This window comes from Populus euphratica, unplaced genomic scaffold (genome assembly GCF_000495115.2).
Source record: "Populus euphratica unplaced genomic scaffold, PopEup_1.0 scaffold87.1, whole genome shotgun sequence".
Classification (NCBI taxonomy): Eukaryota; Viridiplantae; Streptophyta; class Magnoliopsida; order Malpighiales; family Salicaceae; genus Populus; species Populus euphratica.
This window is the reverse complement of record NW_011499900.1, coordinates 979,566-1,004,505: the sequence shown is the minus strand read 5'-3', so window position 1 is coordinate 1,004,505 and position 24,940 is coordinate 979,566. Positions and strand designations below refer to the sequence as shown.

Below are 24,940 nucleotides of genomic sequence, written 5' to 3'. Positions count from 1 at the left end.
TATATATATATATATATATATATATATATATATGTATGTATATCTCGGTGGCAGGTTGTCAGTCAAGTGTGTGTATCTTAAACAATTCATTTATGTTTGACCTTTTTTACACTTTTTAAACATTTTAATATAAAATAATAATGTAGAAATTAAATTCATTTAAGTTGACTAAAAAAGTTTAATTCCGGGCCACTGGGATGTGGAAATTAATTTAAAATATTATGTGTGTCTATACATGCACACGCTTTACTTACAACCTGCCATTGATAATTTTTTTTTTCAACACCTTTAACTTTTTAAAAAACAATTATGACTTTTTTACTCGTAAAGAGTTTTTGATCAATATTCATGGAATGAATTTGTATAAATTAAGAATTTATTTATTTTTATATCTAAGAAAATTTAATTTTTTAAATTAATATTTTTTGTGTATATTTTCATATCATTTTAATGTGTTAATATCAAAAATATTTTTACAAAAATTAAAAAAAATTATTTTAATATATTTTTAAATAAAAAATATTTTAAAAAATAATTGTTATTATACTCTCAAATAACTTTTAAAATAATTTTAATAGATGATAGTGTTTATCGAGAGGAAGAAATGTTTTATGAATAGATGGCCACTAGATATCTTAAAAATTAATGGGTATTTTTTTCCTTGTCTCTAATACCATGTAATTTTTTGTCTCCAATTTTTTAATTTTTTTGAACGTAATCCTTTTTTATTTGTCTTGGATGTCATTTGAGGCTATAAAACCTTTTTTTTATTATTACAATGGCCTATCAATGAAATTTCTTTTATATACATACATAAATATATATATATATATATGTATGTATGTATGTATGTATCTTCTTGTCAATCTGGATGATCCAATGATGTCATCTAAGCCAAAAATAAAGCTTTGGAGGAAAGAAAATTCTGAGGATACCATCGTTGTCCCTGTCTCTCAGCTTCCCTCGTGAAATCATGGACCCTCTGTATTTGTCTTTGCCCGAGCACAATCTGATGGTTGCTGAATAATGATATTATCCTCGCAACTGGTGCTCGACGTTAATAAATCTCTCTTGACGTGAAAGGGTTCCGGTGACCTTGAAAGAATTGAAAGAGGATCAAGTTGTGTAAGATGAAAATTTCAGGCAACGTTTCATTGCGAATCCACAATGAAATGTCAGTATTCTTGTTGTTTATATCCATTTTCTCTCAACTCCTTCTCGTTAACCAAACAGCGGTGAGGAATAGATTATAGGCAGCATGGGCGGCTACACGCGCTTTCTGTCTTTTTCCATCTTTGTGGAGCCATTATATGGCATATGGGGGGGAAGAACATGATCTGATTTTAACAGAAAAGAAAGAGCGAACAAAGAACAATAAAGAGGAGAGAAAGAAAAGTGATGCTTGCATGCATGAAATGTTATATAGTTTCCTTTGGACTTTTCCTGCAGTTACACAACACTATAGCTGCAGAAACGCAAAGAAAATATTTAAGATCATACCCCTTAAACTCTGCTTGGCTTTGCGAGTTGATACAGAAAATTCAAAATCTAAAACATAATATAAGATAATTCTTTAGTTAAATCAAACTTAATATTGACCTGACAAAACCAATTTATCTTTTCAAGTCATTTTAATAAAAATATTGACTTAAAAACTACTCATTTACATTATATTTTTATTTTAAAAAATAATTTTCAAGTTAACTTATGTTATTGTTTATATCTAGCTAGTTAATAAGTTAAAGAATAATATAAATTATATTTTGAAATCTCACCTCATAATTTAAGTTTTTGAGTTGAAATGATTTTTTGACATAATATTAAAACTTTGATGATCAAATGATCACGAGTTTGAATCCTACCATTTTCATTTATTTAATTAAAAATAAAATACAAGGTAATATAGATCTATACAAATTTTAACATTAAAGAGTTTTCATTTAAAAAGATATATTATAGAATAATATAAATCATATTTTTATACTTTACCTAATTCTTTGACAATAAACATGTATAATTAGAAATTTGAAAAGCAGAGTGTTTTTTTTGTTGTTGTAAAACACAACATGCCTAGCTTTGATCGATACTGGATCCCTATCATAGCAAGCTTCTCGTGATAAAAATCCATACGTTTCGTTATCTTTAATTTCCCAGACGCGTTGTGTTTGTCCCTGTCTCCCCCAACTTGAAAGCAACTTATGTAAGCAAATGCCAGGAATGCATGCACTCCTCTTAATCTGACGTTTTCAAGGAGCTTTGTCTGTTTGTCACGGTGCTCGATTCTTGCGTGCTCGTGGATTGGGAGGAGCTTCCTGCTTTATCACATGCCCGTATGCTCATGGATTCATCCAACTTCCCTTTTCCTTTAGGCTCCCACGCACTAATAAAACCACTGAAAAATATCTAAAAAAATAAATAAATTTATTTTTTAAAATAAAAAGTATTTTGAAGAATAAAAACTACTAAAATACCAAACAAACACTTATTCCTCATGTTATTCATCAATTTTATGCCATTTAACATAAAAAAATCCTTGTAATATTTATAATTAATCTTAAAAAAATGAATTTATCAACAACCACACATCATTAAAAAAAAAAATCAACAGACGACGGTGATCTATGCTGGGGCAAACAAATGATCACCTGATTTAACATCGCTTGGCAGGCCCTGCACTCGCAATTAGGAGGTGAGGTTGAAAGAGATCAAAACCTAGTTTGTTTACGGGTATTGTTCATGGGCTAATGGCCAGAGACTAGACAAAATCCACTTCGTGTACGGGCCTAACCCACCCAACACTTGGCCCAGGCTCGAGCTCATTTTCCTGCATCACATAAACTTCTCCATCTTGAGGATTTCTGACATGATTTGTAAATTATTTTTTATGAAAAAAGAAAATAATATGGCTTTACGGCGAAGCATAGACACCAAAGCTAGTATAAACTTCTTTATTTTGAGGATTTTTATCGAGTTATTGTTTGAGGTATTATTTTACATGTTATTTTACTCTTAGCATTTCTCGGAATTTATATACTATAGGTTCTTGTTTTATTTTTATATTTGTTGTGAGATCATGCAGTAAGGGAAGTGGGATTCATAAATTGGGTTCGAGTTAGCTTGCGATTGTCGAGTCAACTGGATTTTAATGGTGAAAGTCAACCAAAACCGGTCCTGAACATAGGCAACGGAAGATTGTAATGTGAGCAAGGACAGTGAATGGGTTATTCGACTGACCTATCCTTGAAGATAGCACGCCGAGTGAAAGAAAAACTCATTATATATTTTAAGAGGCAGGTGGTTGTGGTTATTTTTAAAGTGTTTTTTATTTAGAAATATATTAGATTAATAATTTTTTATATTTTAAAAAAATATTTTTGGTATTAATACATTTAATTTTTTATATTTTAAAAAAATATTTTTGGTATCAACACATCAAAATATCTAAAAACATAAAAAATATTAATTAAAAATAAAAAATATTTTTATTTAAAAATATTTTAAAAATATAAAAATAAATAGTTAATGTTGAGAGTATGGATGCTTTACATTTCTTAATGTTGACGTGTTGATAACCTGATGACAAAAACATGAAAGTAATGATAAATATGGGATTATGTCCATAAGCCAGCACATTTTTATTTGTAGTTCTAAAGATGTGATGGTAATTATTTTTTAATATTATTTATTTAAAATATTTTTAATTTTTTTTATATTTACATATTAAAATATTTAAAAATATAAAAAAAAATTATTTAAAAATCAATTTAATTTTTATTTTTATTAAAAAAAAACATTTTTAAAACATAAAAATACTCAAAATGTTAATATATTAACACGATAGAAGGTTTTTTCCACATGGGTGAGCTGGCGACTACCCCATTGAAGATTGCAACTAGCATGAAAGAACGACTTTAATCAACGAGTTTGTCTGCGCATGCGAAAATATGTTTCCAGTTTAGAAACATAATTTTTTTAAAAAAAACCCTTGAAAACACTTAATTTGTTTGAATTTCATCCACGTACTATACTGAAACTCGTCAATTATAGGCTATTTTAACTGGAACACTCTAATTGTTTTAAAAAAAATTCAATATCGATGGTATTTTGACTGATATCCCTTTTCGTAGATTCATTTTAATCTAACAATTAATATCACATGCAAGATAGATATTTTAATTTAATCATTAATCTTGACTTTATTGCTATTATTAGAATATCAGCAGAGGTTTTTTTTTTTTTTTACGGTTCTTTCTTCAGTTTTTCCCGTTTCATAAAAAAAAAAAATGAATAAAAGATGGTGAAATGGGTGGTCGTCGAAGCATTCTATCATCCAAGAGTTCAACTCGCACAGCCCTTGAGAGAAAACACTGTTCTTTTCTTGGTTGTTGAATGTAGAAGCAGCCATTATAGAAGGGGAGTTCTGCCGTGCGGCCGACACAATTGCTTTGTAAAATTTTAATTTTAATTTATTTTTTTATGTTTTTAGATAGTTATCAAAAATAAAATTTTAAAAATAAATAAATATTATTTTACTGTATTTTCTAATGAAAAGTATGTTAAAAAATATTTATTTATTTCCAAACCTGGAAACATAACACCCACTTGATGATCCATCAAAACAATATTTATTTATTCTTATACTTTAGATGACAAAATTGACCCTTTCTATTTGCATTTATTGACTTATTAAACAAGTAAGGAAACTTTTTTTGAATCCTTAAACAAATAAATCATAATTCACATAAAAACATCACTAATCAATACAACGTGTTTAGTGTGTTTTTGTTATCTGGCTGTCTTTACTTGTTAAAATAGTTCAAGCATGTTTTATTTTATGTCGCGTTAAATATATATATATATATATATATATATATTCTATATTTTTTTAAAACCATAAACTTTATATATATGTATGTATGTATGTATGTATCCAACTCTTTTAACTTGAAAGACTAACTAAATAAACTTACATGCACCCAGGAAAGGGATTTTCTCATTTTTTAACGTGCTTTTGTTTTTTTCTCTATTTTTCAAGACATTATTTTTTTCTTCATTAACAAGTAAATTATTCAGATGTGCTCCGATTATTGTGTTTTTTTTTTCTTTTCATGTTCCAAAAAAATATAGTTTGATCATATATATTGGTTGCTTCAAATTGAGTTTGAGGATTTTTATGTTTAATTTATATGATTTTAATACATTGATTAAACAAGCACATTAAAAAGGTTGCACCGGTAAAAAAAAAAATGTAAAATGAAAATAGCAAACTAGTGGAAGGAATGGTTACAAGTTACAACATTAAACAAGTTTACGCAGTTTTCAAGATACAACATAAATAAACGGACATGAAGACACCATTTAAAAGTAGTTTCAATGTGTTTTTATTTAAAAAAAATTGGTTTTTTTAATGTTTTTAGATTTGATATATTAATATTAAAAATAAAATTAAAAAATACAAAAAATATTATTTTGTTACTTTCAAGCTAAAAATATTTTTTTTTTAAATGCCACTGATTTATAAATATATTTTATATTGATTTAGTAATAAATAATATGTCACAAATATAATTATTAAATTTTGATAAATATTAATTAACTAGAATGTTTTTAATATTAGCAGTGAAATGATATCAAATTATAATATTTTACTTAGTATTAGTTAATTAAGGTAATAAATATAGGAATAAATCATAAATACCCAATTTTTTTATAATTTTTTTCAAAATAATCACAAAACACCACACCATTAACATTTTACTTAAAATCATTGATATTAATATTAAATCATTAATAGTTTACTCAATATTGGCTCAAAGATATAGATGATAACGGAGATAAATAGAAAAACACACTATTTGAAGCTGCATTTTGCTTGACTTCCCTAAAATTTTAATTCAATTTAATTTCTTGTAAAATATTTCTCTTTAATTTATTATAAATTCTCATGCATAAAAAAAGCTATTAAATTGAATATCACTGAAGATTCTCCGGGAAAAAAAAGCGCGTAAACACTACGTTCACTCCAACACACCTCCTCCCAACCAACCAAATCGAACGGCTCAGAAACAACGCAAGCATGCCAACGCACACACGAACCCAAAAAGGAAAGTAGAAAAAACAGAAGAAAATACAAAGCCAAACACAACAATGCTCACCAATGTAGGAGTCACCCCCTAAGCAAAAAAAATAAAATAAAATAAAAAAATCGGATTCTCTCTTCATCACAAAAGGAAACCACAATCTTGATCATAAAAAACACTGAAAACACCATTTTTTCTAGATCTCAGATCCATCAGGTAATCACAAAATCCTCTCTCTGTCCATTTTTTCTCTCCTCAGTAAATATCCTGTAAGCTATTTTTTTCCTCTTCAAATCGCTTACTTCACTGATTTTTCGAACCCTGGCTTTCACTTTTTCCGCGTAATCAAACAATTTATTTTTCTTGGTTCCTGTATCGATCTATTTCGGCTATTATTGATTTATTTTTTTGGATTTTTGGTTAATTTTGGATTAGTTAACGCGTTTATGTTTTGATGATGATGTGTAGGGTTTGGTTTTATCGATGGAGAGTTTAGCGCAACTAGAAGCATTGTGCGAGAGACTATACAATTCGCAAGATTCTGCAGAGAGAGCACACGCGGAGAATGCATTGAAATGCTTTTCAGTGAATACCGATTACATTTCGCAATGCCAGTACATTCTTGACAATGCGTCTACGCCTTACTCGTTGATGCTCGCCAGTTCTAGTTTGTTGAAACAAGTCACTGATCATAGCCTCTCTTTACAGCTCCGTCTTGATATCAGTAATATTTTAATTTATTATCGTTTCAGTTTTGTATGTGTATGCCTTTTTTTTAATTGATTTCGTGGTGTACTGATTTTTTTGTGTTTGTTTTGTGGCAGGGAATTACTTGATTAACTATTTGGCTACGAGAGGACCGTTACCACAGTTTGTTAATGCGTCTTTGATTCAACTTCTCTGTCGTGTTACGAAGTTTGGATGGTTTGATGATGATAGGTTTAGAGAAGTGGTCAAGGAGGCTACTGATTTTTTGAGTCAGGTTGGATGTTTCTTGTGTTGTGCATTTCTGCGTGTTATTTTGTGCTCACGTGTTTCATGGATCTTAAATGTTTCATATATGGTTATTATTATTATATTTTTGTGAAGTGTAGAGGCGTCGATGGTACTGATGTGAATTCTTCGTAGGTATATTTAATTTTGGTTGCTTTTTGAATTTTGATGCATAGTTACTTCTTTTGGTAGTATTAAAGAAGCAAAACCAGCTCGTAGCTTTGGCCTTTCCGAGGTGTTGCTCTGATAATTTCTTTGCTCCTAAATTGGAATGTAATAAGAAAAACTAGCTCGTAGCTTTGGAATGTAATAAGAAAAACTAGCTCGTAGCTTTGGCCTTTCTGAGGTGTTCCTATGATAATTTCTTTGCTCCTAAATCGGAATGTAATAATTTCCTTGCTACTGAGTTGTCAAGAATTATTCCAAACCAGCCCGTAGCTTTACCCTTGTCGATGTGTTGCCCTGATGATTTCCTTGCTGCTAAGTTGGCATGTATAAGCAAAACCAAGTTGTAGCTGTACCCTTGCTGACGCGTTGCAACAATAATTTCTTTGCTCCTAAATTGGCAAATTTTTAGCTAAACCATCTTGTAGCTTTACGTCACCAAGTTGCCGCTGCTAAGGATAACTTCGCTCCTAAAATGGGAAGGCAATTTAAGATAAAACAGTTATTTTGTTTCCATGTTTTCAGTATGTGATACATATTTCTTGAGCCAATATGGCTATTTTTATATTCTCGGGGAATGCTTGTGGTGTGGATGATGCCTATGCAAGTTTTTCGTTGTTATATTTTATTTTTTTCCTTTTTGAATTTTAGTGTGTACTTGTTACGGGAGTATTAGATGGTAAAGCAATTCATAGCTTTATCTCTGATGAGGTCTTGTTACTGTTAATGTCTTTGCTCCTAAATTGGAATGTGATTTAAGACTAAATCAAATTTTGTATTTTTTATGAGATAAACCTCAACTTTTATATAATTAAAAAGTTTTCAATTTGTAAGGACAGAACTGTAAAGTTTTTAAAATTTTGGAGGTTCCCATGGCCTGCCCATGTTAAAGTGTAGTACCTGCCCTGAATGTTTTTTTAAATTTCATTGCGCTAGTCCAAATGGCCATCTTCAGTATTGTGGAAAAAATGAAGAATAAATATCAGATGAAGTTGATTAATTATTTTGTCTAATTGCAAGCTGAAGTCGTACTTTATGGTTAGTAATGCACATGGCTTTGCTGTTCTAAATATGTTCTTTTCATCCTATCCCATATTGGACTGTCTTTTCCTTCTTAATTAGTATTGACCCCTGAATTGCCACGTGCCACTTTTCTATCTAGCAAACTAAGTTCTACATGCAGCTTATGAAGATTTTAAAGTGTTCCATTAATGTTTTTCTTATACTTTATATTGATTCTTGTGTTCAATATTATGCGCAACTTTCTTTCTGGTTACCTGCAGTTATTGATTATGGCTTTTCGAAGCACACTGTTATTGATGAGGTGTGTGTGGAAACATTTATCATTGTCATTGCTGTAATTATTATTTACTTCTCTTCTTTAAACAGGCATCTAAGGAGCACTATGAAATTGGTTTGAAGATACTGAATCAACTTGTGTCTGAAATGAACCAGGTTAGTTTCTTGCACCTTTTCAAGTTTCTCAATACTACGATTCTAGCTGTTTTATTGAGCTAAAAAAATAAAATTACTTCTTGTTCTGGGGATGATTTCCTAGGTTTTAATGATTCATTGGATATGAGGAGGCTCCATAAGCTTTTAAGCCTCCAACATCTTTAATAAAAATATGAGGGTAAGGTTCTCAAAAAAAAAAAAAAAAGAAAAGAAAGAAAGAAAAGAAAAGGTAGAAGAAGAAATATGAGGGTAAGTTTTAGGATCTTGCATCATGCTTCAAATTGGAGCTTTATGCTTCATTCACTTGGTCAAAAAAATGGAGTAACATGACTACATTTCGACTTTGAAACACTCTAATCATTGTTTTGGGGAGAAGTGAATGTTGTCATTTCAAGTACTTATATATAATATTGCATTGTATGTAGATAACCAATAAACCTCATGTATTCTGAAGTGAATGAAAGACCTGACATCTCCAAGCTATGTAGGTCTTATTTCTATTACTTAACAGATTCCTTAGAAAATCTCACTCGTTCATTCCTTGTAAAATTCCTTTCTACAATATGCTATGTGATGGTTTTCATAGATCAGCTTCACCACTAGAACAGACATAAATATGTTACTTTTGCAGTTTGAATATGAACTTTTTACTCATACGTCCTCTCTTTGCTATCACTTAGCTGTTGCTTTCATTGTTAGTATTTTTCACCACCACCATCATTGTGATGTTGTCTGATTACTGATATTTGCTTGTGTATTTCTTATTGTGCAAATTCTCAGCCAAATTCAGGGTTGCCTTCAACAAATCATCGAAGGGTAGCTTGCTCCTTTAGGGACCAGTCGCTTTTTCAAATATTCCAAATTTCTTTAACATCATTGAGTCAACTGAAAAATGATGGTAATGGTTTAATTTTTCCTATGCCCCCCCCCCCCCAACCCGCCAATCAACGGTGTGCCAGTTGTAGCTAATGTCTTTATTAGTCATTCTGATATTTTGCATTATGTCTGGGACAGTTACGAGTCGATTGCAAGAGTTGGCACTTTCTCTTTCGCTAAAATGTTTATCATTTGATTTTGTTGGGACATCAATTGATGAAAGTTCAGAGGAGTTTGGTACCATTCAGGTTTTGATAACTTATTCTAGTACTGTATGATTTTTTAAATTGTAATTACATAACACTAGAATGTGCTATTTATGCTGTTTATGGATTGGATTGTTACAAGGAAATATATGGTAATTCTGTAGATACCGTCGTCCTGGAGGCCTGTTTTAGAGGATCCATCAACTTTGCAGATCTTTTTTGATTATTATGCCATTACAACATCTCCTCGTTCAAAAGAGGTCAGTTGATGTGTTGCTTCTTTTCCTATGATCCACGCGCTATAAATTTTTATTATTCATTGTTAGAGTATTGACCATGATCCGTAAAGCTCCTGAAATATTCTTCCTTGCCTGCTTCATTATGCATTAGCATCGTTCATTTTAGCTAGTAGTGTATGCTAAAAGTTTTAAAATCTTGGTACATTGAATCAATCTTTGTGAGGAAGATCTTGAATTTGTTAATGTTTGTATGTTAGGATCTTTTGGGTCTTGGTGTGTAGAGCTATGGGTTTCTTGTGGGTCATGGTGGAGTTAAATGCATAGAGGTCTTGTCATTTTTTTTAGTTCTACACAAAAATGATATTTGGGTTTGCATGTTGGCTATTTTTGTGGAAGAAATCATATTATTTGGTTTTGATGTGAATTCTGAGTAGGATGGTGGATTTGTTGACTTCCTTTGTGTCTTGGAGGAAGATTTTATGGCGCAGCTACAACCATTATCAGAATGCTAGAATTTAAGGATTAGTTATGTTCTTTGCATCTTTTAGGGGCTTTCAAGGGTGCTGTTCTTGCTAGTATTCAGCAGTATTGGTGTCTATTCTATATTGAGTTTGGTTTCTTGATCTTCTGTGTTACTTTAGAGGATCTCTGATTTTTATCTCATCTTGTGCATTCTTCCCATGCTAATAATGCATCCTTCTTTGGTAATTGTTTTTTTTTTTTTTGCTTAGGGAAGCAAATGAGCTCTGAGGGAAGAATTTTTGCTTAATGTTTGGTCTTAAGCCTATAAATTGTTGGCAAATATTACAAATTATTAGGAGGACATCTTAACCATGCTGATCGTTTAGTAGTATTGTAACTTTGTACATGGTGCATATTGGAGTTTTTGCATGCAGTTCATCTCATTCTATATAGTAGTGGTACTTATAGTGCTTTTTTTAATGGTATTTTACACTTCCAATGATAAAAAAAAAATGTTGGATGTTAAATTTAGTCTTATTTTTTTCTGGTCATTCATTATTTTTCTCTTTGAGATGTGGATTTAGGTGTTTGTTTGCTGCTTTACTCCTCATTGCTCTGGGTTCATATTGGTTTTGTTTGGTTTTGTTTCTAGGCTCTGGAAAGCCTGGTTCGATTAGCATCAGTACGACGCTCTTTGTTCACAAATGATGCTGCCCGTTCCAAATTTTTGGCCCATTTGATGACAGGAACCAAAGAAATTCTACAAACAGGACGAGGTGATGTTACCTTCTTCCCTTTTCTTTTAGTATGATCATGTAATTTTACCAAATGTTTATTCAAATATAATGCACATGCATTTCGTTGGTTTTGGTTTCTTTGCTGTTACATCCTTTTTTTTGTGGTGTCTTCTCTCTGCAGTATTTCTAATTCTCCACTAAGATTTTGTATTTATTTGGAGGATATCGCAATATAAGTTTGTTTTATCTTCTAAAAATTCAAATATAATTCCATGCATTTCTGTGTGGGTTTCTATTTTTGTTTTCCCTCTTTTCATTGTTGAGAATAAGTTTTAGTGTGGAAAATTGACCACTGTTAATGATGTGGACATCTTCCAAAATACGCTAAAATCAAATTTGAATGGTTTGCCTTAAAGAACTAAAGTTATAGCCCAACTAATTTAAATTAGTCTAAAGTCGTTTTCGTAATTGACTGGCAAAATCGAAGCTGAACTTAAAATGCATGTTTCTCTCGTCATAATGAATTAGAAAGTGTGCCATATATCACTGGAAAGATATGGATGTCTGTTTTCCAATGCATCTAGAATCACATTAAAATTCTTTTTGCAGCTCTAATTATTACCAAAACAGTAGCGAAAGGTCAAAACTGATAAATTTGAATCTTCTTATTCCAATGTTTTTTTAATGTCAAAATGCCCACCAACAAAACCTTCTTGAACATGAGTTAAATTAATCAAGGCTTGTTTTTTATTATTTAATATTTTCTTGAAGTCCACCCTAGCCTATTGAAGAAGTCTATTGAAAGCCTCTTTGAACCTCGTAGCTCTTAAGTCTTTTCACTGCACCAACCATAACCTCTAACACTCTTGGTGTTGCTTGGATCGCATCAATTAAAGGTTTAGCCACTATTTAGTCATTGCATTTGTAGACTTAGACAAACCCATATGAATTATGATGTGAATTTGTGTTAGTTCCAAGTTAAAGCATGCTTTAAATGGCATGTGGACTTCTTGAGAGGAATTTCTGGAACTATGTTGGTATTGTGTTTTCAGTCTGTTTCTCTTTAGATTTTAATCGTGCTTAGTGAATACTTGTTAAACAGTTCTGTTGTCTTTTATTGCTTTCACTTTTAATTCTAAAGGGATTTTGAGTCCCAGGAATCAATGTGTCAATTCAGGTGTGTAAATAGTACACGAATGTGGTAATTTAGTTGTGCTGGTTTCTCTAAACCTCAATTCTGTTTTTGTAGCCATCAGCTAGCCATTCTCTTATCTCAAATTTTACACGTGTTGTCCATCCCCCCAGTTTACTTCTTTTTCACTGATTGTGGCGTGATATTGTTGTTATTAGGTCTTGCTGATCATGATAATTATCATGAGTATTGTCGTCTTCTTGGACGTTTCAGAGTGAATTATCAGGTAATTTATTGTATTATCACATTTTTTAAATCAGTCTCTTACTCGTCCTATGTTTTGTTTTCTTGTTCTGCAATTTCCCATGCTATTGGTCTTCAACTTATAGGTTTGTTCGCATGGACACACTCACATGTGTGGAGACTGCCACTTGATGTTGTACAGCTGTATACTTGTGCATGTGCATGGAATGGATTTGCTGGCATATGTTCATAGTTTTGCATGATGCTTTTTAATTATGTTCATTCCATAAACCTGACTCCTTTTGAAACACATAAAATTTACTGCAGTTGTCAGAGCTTGTGAACGTGGAAGGCTACAGTGATTGGATACAGTTGGTGGCAGAATTCACTTTAAAGTCTTTGCAGTCTTGGCAGGTGGGTCGGTGTTTTTTGCCTGAAGTGTTTAAAAAACTAGTCATACCTGGCCTTCATGATATATAACTGCATCTATGTTTAACAATGGGATGCCTGTTCCTTGCAACCATAATTATTTCTTGCTCATGTTCCTGAAACAATATGCTTAGAATCCATACTACACATTTTGCAACTTATGCTGATTAAGTTTATGTCTTACCAGTGGGCCAGCAGCAGTGTATATTATCTTCTAGGGTTGTGGTCCAGATTGGTGACATCTGTACCATACTTGAAGGGCGAGGCACCTAGTTTGCTTGATGAGTTTGTGCCCAAAATTACTGAAGGCTTTATAACATCAAGATTTAACTCTGTGCAGGTCTGCTTGTTTCTAGGATTGATATTCTGATTCTTCTTAAAATTCTACATAAAATGTTGAGTTCCTGTTTGCTGCTCTTTTTTTCTGCAGGCTGGATTGACTGACGATGAAGATCCATTAGACAATGTTGAGCTTCTTCAAGATCAGCTAGATTGCTTTCCTTATCTTTGCAGATTTCAGGTCTCTGGTTAGAAGTTTCTATTTATAATATGTGATGGCCTCCCTGTCAGTTATCCAGCCTGGAGTTTTCTTGGTTTTGAAGTTCCAGATAAAATTAATTTTAGTTTCATGAATTGCATGTGTGTGAAACTCTTGATCTTATCAGCCAATCAAGGCTAGGGGTTTGTTATGATTATTTCTACCCTTTTGTTTTTGCAGTATCAAAGCAGCAGTTTTTATATAATAAACACAATGGAGCCTATTCTGCAATCATACACGGTATGATAAGTGTATTGGATGAGATATTCTTGGAATTTTGACTAATTTTGGAACTTAACATGATAAATAATCTTAAACATTATTTTTGAATGGCTTATACAGGAAAGAGCACGGCTACAGACTGCTGATAACAATGAACTTGCTGTTATGGAGGCAAAACTTTCTTGGATTGTTCATATCATTGCTGCTATTCTTAAAATTAAACAATCTACTGGCTGTAGGTAATTCTGTTTTTCTTTTTTCTTGTTTATATATATATATTGCAATTTGTGACTGGAATAACATGCATATGTATTTGCAATTACCAATGTATTTGCTTTGTATCTCATGCAGCGTGGAGTCGCAAGAAGTACTTGATGCAGAACTTTCAGCTCGTGTTTTGCAATTAATAAATGTTACTGACAGTGGGCTACATAGCCAGGTATACCGACAATAATGAACTGTAATACGAAATGGAATGTAGTGTAGAATTGTTTTTCTTCTCGTTTTCTGTTTAAACAGCATATGAGAGTCTTTTGTTTATGCATTTGCACAGCATTGATACACAATCTTTAATGATTGCTGCATCATGTTATCTATTCAAATATTGTTTATTCACACAGCATTCACACACCATTTTCATGTTTGAATCACTCTAATGTACATTTATTATTTTGCAAATCTAATTTTTACTATTCAATTTACTAGTCCTTTTATAGTTTATGCATGTAAAAAAATCAATCAAGTTGATTGGAGCTTTGTTTCTGAGATGCAAGGGAGTATACTTTGTTATTGTTATTTGTGTTGATATAGTTTCATGTATGTTAGAAGCAACGTGGTCTGCATCTTATCTTCTGGTTCTTAAAATTATTGCTGAATCAAAACCGAGTAGTTTCATGGACATTGACATTGCTAGGTTCTGCAGCATAGGTGTACTGGCATATCATCTCACAAACCAGCAGATCGACACATTGAAAGGATAGATTTTGGAAAAATACTGTATTATTTGATAGACTTGTTTTTAACCCCTTTTTTTTTAAAAAAAAAACAGATACAGCTCACTTTTGGTTTCAAAAAAAGTGAACTACTCACTAGAAGCTAAAAAATAAGATTTGAACAAAATGATGCATTGACCCATTCTCATATTTTGCTTCTATACAATTGCTTTGAGGCACATTTTAGTAGACTTGTTTCAAAGACCAATATATTGGTGTCAAAAAGAAACTCCAGCAAGATGTGAATAAAACCACTGATATACCGACAATCATCAACTCTTCTTACAAGCCCTTGGAAGTCTCTTCCTGAAGTTCATTAAACCTTGCCTGGCACCCTTCTTGGTTTGACTTGAATCTGTCACTTTTGACCTTTTGCCTAATAATGGGGTCATTACATCATCTTCATTGTATTTAAGTTAAGTGCTTTTCCACATGCCAGAAATGATCTTCTTTTATGTTTGCTCATTGTCGAAACTGTCCTGCCATGGTTGGTTTTGGAGGCTGAATTTTCTTGTTTCTTCATATTAGAGATTGCATGCTACAAATTTATGCTTTAGTTTATTGGAGGGTTAAAATGTGTCATTATTGGCAACTTGTTGCTTGCATTTCAATTTGTTAATTGTTTGCTGTCATTTGGTATGGGCATATGGGGTGATGGGTTATTGTAATATCATTATAGGTTTCCTCACTCTGGCATTTTTAACCAGTTGGGAGATAGGATTTTCTTTAGCAAATATTCTCAGACAGTCTTGGGGTCACCATGGAATATGTATAACATGGCTCACTACTTATTTTATGAAACTTAGCTACAATATTGTACTGTTCATTACCATGCTCAAAGTTGATACTTTATTTTGCTTTTTCACTCTAGTTTAATGTAGGGGGATTCCATGAGATGTTTAATATGCTGTCATGTCTGTCCTCTTGGCTATCAATTCTCAGACAGGCTTGGGGTCACCATGGAATATGTATAACATGGCTCACCACTTATTTTATTAAACTTAGCTACAATATTGTACTGTTCATTACTGTGCTCAAAGTTGATACATTATTTTGCTGTGTCACTCTAGTTTAATGTAGGGGGATTACATGAGATGTTTAATATGCTGTCATGTCTGTCCTCTTGGTTATCAATTTATCATTAACACTTGATCTGCCTAAGGTTTTGTTTGGAACTGCAGTTACTATATATTCATGAAGTTACACCTATAATTTGCATTGGTGCATATTTTCCTTTTCCTTCCTTTTTTGTTAAGAGAAGAATGGTCTTTGTACTTTTTTCCCCAAAAAGCTATGAAGAAAGACCTTGTTAAATCATTGGTCTAAAAAAATACATTTGCTTACCATCTCCATGGTCATGCATTTTTGGCATTTTTGGTTCCATTATCTTCAAACTAAGTTCCACCAATTTCTTAATAACAACCTTGGCATTGGTTTTGTTGGTATGCTCATTACCCTTGTATTTAACAGAGATATGGTGAATTAAGCAAGCAAAGACTTGATCGAGCAATTCTTACCTTCTTTCAGCATTTCCGTAAGTCTTATGTTGGCGATCAGGCTGTGCACTCATCTAAGGTAATGGGGTTCTTATTTGTCTTTGTTACAAGCTTTGCACTTGTCAATATTCTCATGTCTTTTTCTCTGTGCTACAGCAGCTATATGCTCGTTTGTCTGAGCTTCTTGGACTCAGTGATCATCTACTTATATTGAATGTGATTGTTTCAAAAATAGCTACAAATTTAAAGTGTTATACAGAGGTGAATGCTTATTCTGGATTTTTCCTTGATTTGTGTTCATTGTGTTTTTCAGAAAGTTTTTTTTTTTTGTTTTTCATTCCTTTGTTTATGCTTGATTTAGAGTGAGGAGGTCATTAATCATACATTAAGCTTATTCTTGGAGCTGGCATCCGGGTTAGTATACTGCTTTCTTGTTTGGCTGAAAGTAGCTGTGTTAGTTGTTATGTTTTGACTAAGTTTATTTTTATCAACAATGATTGGTTGTCTGACCGAGCATTCTTCATTTATTCATTTTTATTACCTTTTTTGTTCAGGTATATGACTGGAAAGCTGCTTCTGAAACTGGATGCTATCAAATTTATAGTTGCCAACCATACTGTAATTCCAGATCTGACACAGATTGTTTGCTTAATCATTCTTCTTTTAATTTGTTATTAATATTAAATATTCTTTTGAATTTTTAGAGGGAACATTTTCCCTTCTTAGAAGAATATAGAAGCTCTCGTAGCAGAACAACCTTCTATTATACTATTGGCTGGTTAATATTTATGGAGGATAGCCCAGTGAAATTCAAGTCTTCGATGGAACCGCTTTTGCAAGTACTCTCCCGACCCCCTTTTAAAAAAATGTTTCTACAATCTTGTCAATTCCTCGGAATGAAAAAGCTTTTTTCCGAGAATTTCATTAATTACCTAAATAATGTTTATTGTGTTTTAGGTTTTTTTAAGGTTGGAAGCAACTCCTGATTCGATGTTTCGGACTGATGTGGTGAAGTATGCACTAATTGGGTTGATGAGGGATCTTAGAGGAATTGCTATGGCCACAAATAGGTTGGTATATATTTTAGGTATGAGGTCTATGATTGAGGAACAGTTAGGTTTCATGTCCTTTCTTCTGCAATCTCAGTCGAAGAACGTATGGGCTGTTATTTGATTGGCTGTATCCTGCTCACATGCCACTTCTGTTGAAAGGCATCTCGCATTGGACAGACACACCGGAGGTATGGAATATGAGAGAGATTCAACATCTTAGGAGACATTTTTTTATCTTGATTTATCTAATTCTCAACTTAAAGAGCCTTGTTTAGAGTCTTCTAATGAAACCATTTGTGGTATCTTCCATGCAATTTTTTAGTCAAATTTGTAATATGTTCTGGAACCACTGACTACTTTATCTCTTGCAATAAGGTGCTGGAAGAGAGCAAATGAAATGTGACTTTGCCTATCTTATCCATATATTATAGATTGTTAGTCTGATTTCATTGTTTCCTATATAGAAATGACATTATTTGATTTGGTGCTGCAGGTGACAACCCCTTTATTAAAATTCATGGCTGAATTTGTGTTGAACAAGGCCCAACGTTTAACTTTTGATTCGTCATCTCCTAATGGCATTCTTCTTTTCCGGGAAGTCAGCAAATTAATTGTAGCCTATGGAACAAGGATTTTATCTCTTCCAAATGTTGCTGACATATATGGCTACAAATACAAGGGGATATGGATTTGCCTAACCATTCTCTCAAGAGGTTAACATATGACCCTCTTATTATTGTTAATTGGTGGATTTGTATGCTGTGATTGATGAAGGTTGCTTGAATTTTGTTTACTTACCTTTTGCTTTGACTTTGTTGCTAGTATTTTATATTTACTTGATGAATTTTTATATACAAACTATTCTTAGAGAAGTTTTCATGGTCCATTGGGCTGAAGAATTGTGCATGCACATGCCTGAAGACATTTACATAGAAAAAATACAAATCTCTACTGTCTAGCACTGTATTTATTTGCTTGAAAAGAACTTCTCTTATTATCAAACTACTACTCATCTGTTTTCCATAGATGTCTAATGAGACTAGGTAATTTTTATGAAGTTTGATTCATTTTTATATTGTTTTGTGCCATTTGTAATTTATATTCTTTGTTGCAAATGTGTATTTCTTATATTTGAATGGTAGGGATGGCAGTAAGTTGAGTTAATTGTTGACTTTTTTCTGTTCATTCTTACTGGCTGAATATTCACTGAACCGCAACTTTCCAAATATATAATGTGTTGATGTTCTTGTGTTTGCCACTTATTGGCAGCTCTCGCTGGAAACTATGTCAACTTTGGTGTCTTTGAACTGTATGGTGATAGAGCACTCTCTGATGCACTTGATATTGCTCTAAAGATGACACTCTCAATTCCCCTTGCTGATATATTGGCATTTCGAAAGGTATGTAGGACTTCCTGGCTGCTAGTCACACTCCATTGATGTTTTCCTGCATCATGTATTCCTCTACATTCCCTATTAGTTTATTGATTTGTGTTTGCTTCTTTTTGTTACCCTGCAAGGTTTAGTTTTGTATGTACACATGCTTGTGTGTTTGCATGTCCTTTTCTGTAAAGGACTTGGGGGTTCTATTACACTACATTTTAAGCACACCTTGTTTTGGCATATTTATCTGGTTGTAGAGGTGGTTAATTTAGTTAAGATTGAGATGATTCTCTTAGTTGGTGGGGCTCCCTGGAACATATTGGCTAACATATTGATGCAAGGTTAGTGGCTGTTGCTATCTGTGGAGGGATTATCTTGTTCTTCCCCATGGGATGAATATCCAAACTTCAAAGGTTTTTATACTACCTGGGGTCTCATTATTTAGAGGTTTGAGAAATTAGCAGGTTGGTGGAGGGATCATCTTTTTTAAGGGAAGCGAGGCTGATACCTATCAAGAGCATGCTTTCTAGTTTTGTGTATTTTATGTCTGCCATCCACTGTTCATTATTCTAGCAAAGAAGGTAGGAAAGGCTGTAAGGTAGGTTACTTCGAAGAAATGTAGTATAATGATTAAAAGGTCATTTGGCAAAATGGACCTGTTAGTTTTTCTTTTAGTACAGGAGGGTTAGGAATCAAATTCTCATGCCTTTGATGAGTCTATTGTGAAAACAGATCTGAATATTTATGTTGGAGAGGTATCATATCTGGAGAAAGGTTATTCAAGTCAAATACAGGGAGGAGCATATTTTGGAATTCATAGGAATTAAGAGAGCCTTATGATGTGTGGGTGTGGATATCTGAGACTTTATGCTTAATGTCTTGTGGGTAATGCTTTTTCACTCTTTTCTGATACAATTCTTGGTGTGACAAATTACCACCAAATATTCAATTCCTGGTTCTCTCTTTTTGTCCAGTGGGGAGTTATGGCGCTAGTTAAGTGGGATATTTTGGTAAGTCCCATATGTTTGGAATGCGTCAATAGAGATTCATAGAAAGGGTTAAACTTATTGGAAGGGGTATTTAGATGGGTGGTTGTTCGGGAGTCCAAGAGTTTTATAAAATGTTCTTGGTGGAAAGAGATGCTATTGAAAAATCTTGCTAAGAAGAATTGGACAGTAATGGAACTAACTCTCTTTCAATTTTTTGGCCAGCAAGAAGTTGCCTGGTTAGGATTGTGCTGTTGGTAGATAGGAAGGTGAATCAATTTTATATATGCCATTTGCAGTTGAACTTATTTGCTGCTTTGTTTCTTGAATTTATTTTTTGTGGAAGCTGTTGTGTCAAACTGTGGTTGTCATTTTGGTTATTTTAGACTTTCTAAGGTCACGGTGTTTGCGGCAGAATTAGGAATCTGTGATGTAGAGTTGAATCTGCGCATTTCTGGCTTTTAAGTATTCTAAGTTTAACCTGATTGGATTAGAATATTTCTTGCTGACAGTTAGAATTGGATCACTCTTCCTCAGTATTCTCATTGTTTTATGATCAGATTGGAACCAGACATTTCTTTCACACACTAAAATATTTTGCAAATTTAGATGGCATTGTGGATCAATCTGGTGCATTATTTTACCTTTTGTACTTGGTGATTGTTCAGCGCCTCCATGGTTGATGCAGACAGCAATTCAAGCAAAATTCCTGTATTTTTATGTAATTTTTCAAAGAGGGGGTAATTTCCATATTGGCTGGAATTCCAAGGTGTTATTTTTATTTTTTATTATCTGTCCTAAAACTTGAAGTTATATGGGTCTTCCTATTCTGAACAGGAGTGGTAACATTTTTTGTTTAGGAGTCTTGGATTGTTGTTGGATTAGTTATGCAGCTATGACATAGCATTGTGAGGAGTACATTTAGTTTATGAATACGCATGCCTTTAGTGCTTTGTTTTTAGAAAGGGTTTATCAAAGAATTTCCCAGCAATTATGCTTTGAAGTGTTCTGATGAAATCCATCTTAGGTGTGTAACTTCTAAGAACCCTTTGCTTGATCCTTAGGTTTTCCTTCTTCCAGGTGGTGTTCCTAGAAACCTGCTAGCATGACTCTACTGTGCTTGTATGCACATGTCTGCACTTGCGTTCTTTCTTTTTCAAAATTTTTTCAGTTTTCATTTTTTGTTATCAGAATTTTATTCTTATTATCCTTATTTTGGCTGATGCTTGATTTTTAGCTTACCATTAGGTGTTTGGTTGATTCTCTTGTCTAATTTGCCTCCTATTCTATTTTTCCACTCCCAATGGTAAGTTCATGTATTTGGCATTTCCTTGCAGCTAACAAGGGCATACTTTGCATTCTTGGAGGTTCTATTCAGTAGCCACATTGTTTTTGTATTGAATCTGGATACAAACACCTTCATGCATATGGTTGGTTCCCTGGAATCAGGTCTTAAAGGTCTGGATACAAATATCTCATCACAGGTATGTCATGCCAATACTGCAGATGGCATCACTCTCACTAGCTTACCCTGTCATTTATGCATGGCGATATGACATGCCAACACTCCTGGCATATCAGAATGTGATACCGTGTGTATTTGATTTGTTCTGCTGATTCCCTGCATTTAAGCTAAAAAACTGAACTTTTCAGTGCGCATCTGCTGTCGACAATTTGGCTGCTTATTACTTCAACAACATCACAATGGGGGAGGTACCCACTTCACCCGCTGCAATTAATCTTGCTCGTCATATTGCAGACTGCCCCAATTTGTTTCCAGAGGTTAGTCAGGCTATTCTTTATTACAGTACCCCTCCCTAACATTATTTTCAAGTCTTGTGTGGCTAAACAAGTCTGGCATAAGTTTTTTTTTTTTTTCTTCTGTAGTGTACTTGATGGTGTGGTACCCTGCCTGCCTGCCAAAGATTTTTCACTTATCTGTATATGGTGATTTTTTTATGTTGATTTTTGAGTTTTTCTTTTCTCAGCAAGAAATATTTTAGATGTCGACTGTGCAAGACCTTAGAAGCTATAATTTTGCCTTTCCTTCTGTTATGAGAGTTTGCTGTGACGAGGTATAGTGACAGAAAGAGGATGGATGGTTAACTAAGGAACAGTGGAAATAAAGGATAAGTCGGAGAAATGTGGATCTGAATTATTACTGTGTTACTATTTTTTCTTTAATGTAACACTGGATAACTCACTCTGAGATCATTATATTGTATGTTGATTTTCGAGTTTTTCTTTTCTCATTGAGAAATATTTTAGATGTTGATCGTGCAAGACCTTAGAAGCTATAATTTTCTCTTCCTTCTTTTATGAGAGTTTGTTGTGACGAGGTACAAGGAAAGAAAGAGGATGGATGGTTAACTAGTAAACCTTGTTTAGAAGCAAGGAAGGGTGGAAATAAAGGATAAGTCAGAGAAAATGCTGATCTGAATTATTACCTTGTGTTAATATTTCTTTCTTCAATTTAAAAGTGGATAACTCATTCTGAGATCTTTATATTGTATGTTTTTTTTAAAAAAAGTTTCAGAAAGCCAATTTCTTTCAATCGTTGTTCTTCATTACTTTTACAGAATAAACAGTTCCTTTCATTTCCTATTGCTTTCACGTAACTCTCTGGTAATTGTTACTCATCCACCGGGATCAAATGACTCTCAGGCTGTTGAATCTCTTACTGCTCTTGCTTGGTTGTTACTGTGTTGGTGTTTTGACCTTAGCAAATGATGTGTGCATCAGTTAATGAATTTTTTTTATTTGCTATCGGAGTTCTTATCAGTTCCATATCCAAGTGATAAACATCCTATATTTGACATCTCTTGTAAGCTGAATCATCTGTTCAGTGCGAGCTCCTTTTTTGGATGTTTTGATGTGAGTCAAATCACTTTTTTTTTAATTGTTGACCATGTCTTCTGGCACCAAATATAGAATTCATATAACATGCTTTGTCTTTTGGAGCTTTCTTCTTGTTTGCTTAATTTTGTGCAGTTTTAGATTTTATTTTCATGCTGTTGTTTTTGCATGTTGAACACTTGGGTAACTTGAATAGTTTCCTTGTATTTGCAGATACTGAAGACACTGTTTGAGATTGTTTTATTTGAGGACTGTGGCAACCAGTGGAGTCTTAGCAGACCCATGCTGAGCTTAACTATCATCAGTGAGCAGGTAATAGTCTATGGCAAAGCCTCATGTTGTTGTTGTTGATAGTTGTCTTCTCAAAACTTTGGTTTCTTTGAGTTACAACTTTTATTTTTGTTTGCTTATTATTTGACAATAGGAAGTTAACATGGTTGTGGCAATTCATATATTTGATTGGATGAATTTGGCATCCTTTGAGTTGCATGTTTAGTTACAGAGTTTGTACTGTCCTTTCTTTTTAATATTTTTCTGAGATAAGCACTGTCACTTTGCAGATATTCTCCGATTTGAAAGCTCAAATCTTGGCTTCACAGGTAAAATATTTACTGCACTTATTGTCATGAAGATGTTTTTTCTTTTAATTTTAAACAAATTGTAGTTAGTGTCTACCTGGTTATACAACTATTATTTTGTAGAGAATAAGTTTCAAAAAGACATACAAGTCGTTAGATTAGTAGGACCCGCCACTGGGTCCCAAATTAAGATCACCATCTAATGGCTCACAATCTTCTTGAAACTGAACCTTCTTTTTTCTTGTCAAATATCATTTCTCTATTTTAAATAGGATAGTCATTTTGGTTCAAGTTTGTATTTGTTATAGCTGTACTGTGTTTTATTATAGCTTGTTAACTCTATTTGGGTGGACCTAAAATAATGTATTGAAGCTAGAGTTATTTCTCGCACACAAGTAACACCTGAACCACAACCAATGGCATGTATCCTGGCCCCCTTACCAATGAAATACAAATAAAGAAACCCCATAACCTCGAAGTTATACAACCAAAAAATAATTCTGGGCAGGTAAACAAGTTGACAGGGAATTAAATTCCAAGTAACTGTGCTATTATGTAAATGTAATTTATTACAGGTCAAATTTATTCTGAAAATTGTCCCCAGAAGCAGTGGCAATAGAGAGGATTTGTGCCTGACATTTAAGTTAGTAGTTTGCTTTGGTGCATATTCTGTTAATGTTTGATAGCGGTTAGAAGCTGGTAAACCCCCTAATATTACTCCTGTCTAGAGGTTATGATAAACCTTTTTGACCAATGATTACCTGTCAGCCACAACTGTAGTTTCTGGTGACCACCAGGTGTTGATAGTCAAATTGTAGACAGTCATTTTATTTCATATTTTATTCGTAACTGGAAAAGAACAGCACGGTTTACATGACATTTTAGTTTCACAAAACTCATGCAATCAGCTATTAGGAGTGAATAGGAGGCTGTATTTAGTTGCGGGGGTTGGACTTGAACAGTTGAAACTACTGTAAATTAATGGTGCTTTTATATCATCTATTATGCTGCCTCCTGTTTCTAAAATGCCATCCCTCTGCTGACACTTTCCGTGTCATCCTGCAGCCTGTGGATCAACATCAGCGGCTTGCACTTTGTTTTGATAAACTGATGGCAGATGTAACTCGAAGCTTGGATTCAAAGAACAGGGATAAATTTACTCAAAATCTGACGGTTTTCAGGCATGAATTTCGTGTCAAATAGTTCCAATGTCATTGCTTGTTGCTCTGCTTTGCTTTGGGGACTGAATTACACCTGCAGAAGATTTTGATTTGAAGAATTGCCATATGCATGCGTCATACACAGTTGTACACAAACACATGGGTTTGTTGCTCATTGACAAGGGAACATGTTTCTTCTGCAGTCTTTAGACTTTGTTACCCAAATCATGTGAAGCAGATATTTTGTAAAACCCAAATGTCTGCTATGGAGAAGGTGTTGTGTGATTTTTTTTTTTTTTTTTTGGCAGACCCTCCCTCCTCCCAGAAGTTTTTAAGAGGGATGATACTAGAAATTTAGATAGGGTACTATGCCAAGGGGGTCATTAAAAGGTGTGGTGGTGCTGGTTTGATAGATAATTTTAGGGTATCGATTCTTTTTAGAACACAGATGTAAATCATGATGTTTACTCGGTGTTTTAGAGGTGGGCCAGTTGGAAATAGATTTTTTTGTACATTAACCCCTACTTTATTCTTTGTATTTGTTGATAATAGAAAGGAGAAGGGATGAAATTTCAGTCATTCTTGTTTTCCCTTCCTATCATGGAATTTGTTTCCTTTAACCACTAATTTTTGAAGTTTTTACCTTCTCTGATTCTGTCGC

General features: G+C 33.2%; 1 protein-coding gene across 3 annotated transcripts; it reads left to right on the top strand.

The window, feature by feature from the left end:
• Positions 1-6,099: 6,099 nt before the first annotated feature.
• Positions 6,100-24,880, top strand: LOC105132696 (exportin-7-like). Of its 3 annotated transcripts, none has more exons than XM_011036334.1 (29): positions 6,100-6,296; positions 6,549-6,804; positions 6,905-7,062; positions 8,628-8,693; positions 9,474-9,591; positions 9,708-9,817; positions 9,940-10,035; positions 11,129-11,252; positions 12,564-12,631; positions 12,916-13,002; positions 13,205-13,357; positions 13,448-13,537; positions 13,736-13,795; positions 13,898-14,016; positions 14,129-14,216; positions 16,240-16,344; positions 16,425-16,526; positions 16,627-16,679; positions 16,820-16,883; positions 16,970-17,104; positions 17,223-17,335; positions 17,412-17,505; positions 17,811-18,030; positions 18,587-18,717; positions 21,023-21,169; positions 21,339-21,467; positions 22,755-22,853; positions 23,102-23,140; positions 24,185-24,880. In XM_011036334.1, the coding sequence occupies exons 2-29, from the start codon at positions 6,564-6,566 to the stop codon at positions 24,320-24,322; spliced, it is 3,147 nt and encodes a 1,048-aa protein (XP_011034636.1). In that variant the 5' UTR covers positions 6,100-6,296; positions 6,549-6,563; the 3' UTR covers positions 24,323-24,880. The 3 variants fall into 3 exon arrangements, with proteins under 3 accessions (XP_011034636.1, XP_011034634.1, XP_011034635.1); XM_011036332.1 differs by having other exon boundaries at positions 16,422-16,526; XM_011036333.1 differs by having other exon boundaries at positions 6,100-6,349; positions 16,422-16,526.
• The last annotated feature ends 60 nt before the right edge of the window (positions 24,881-24,940 follow it).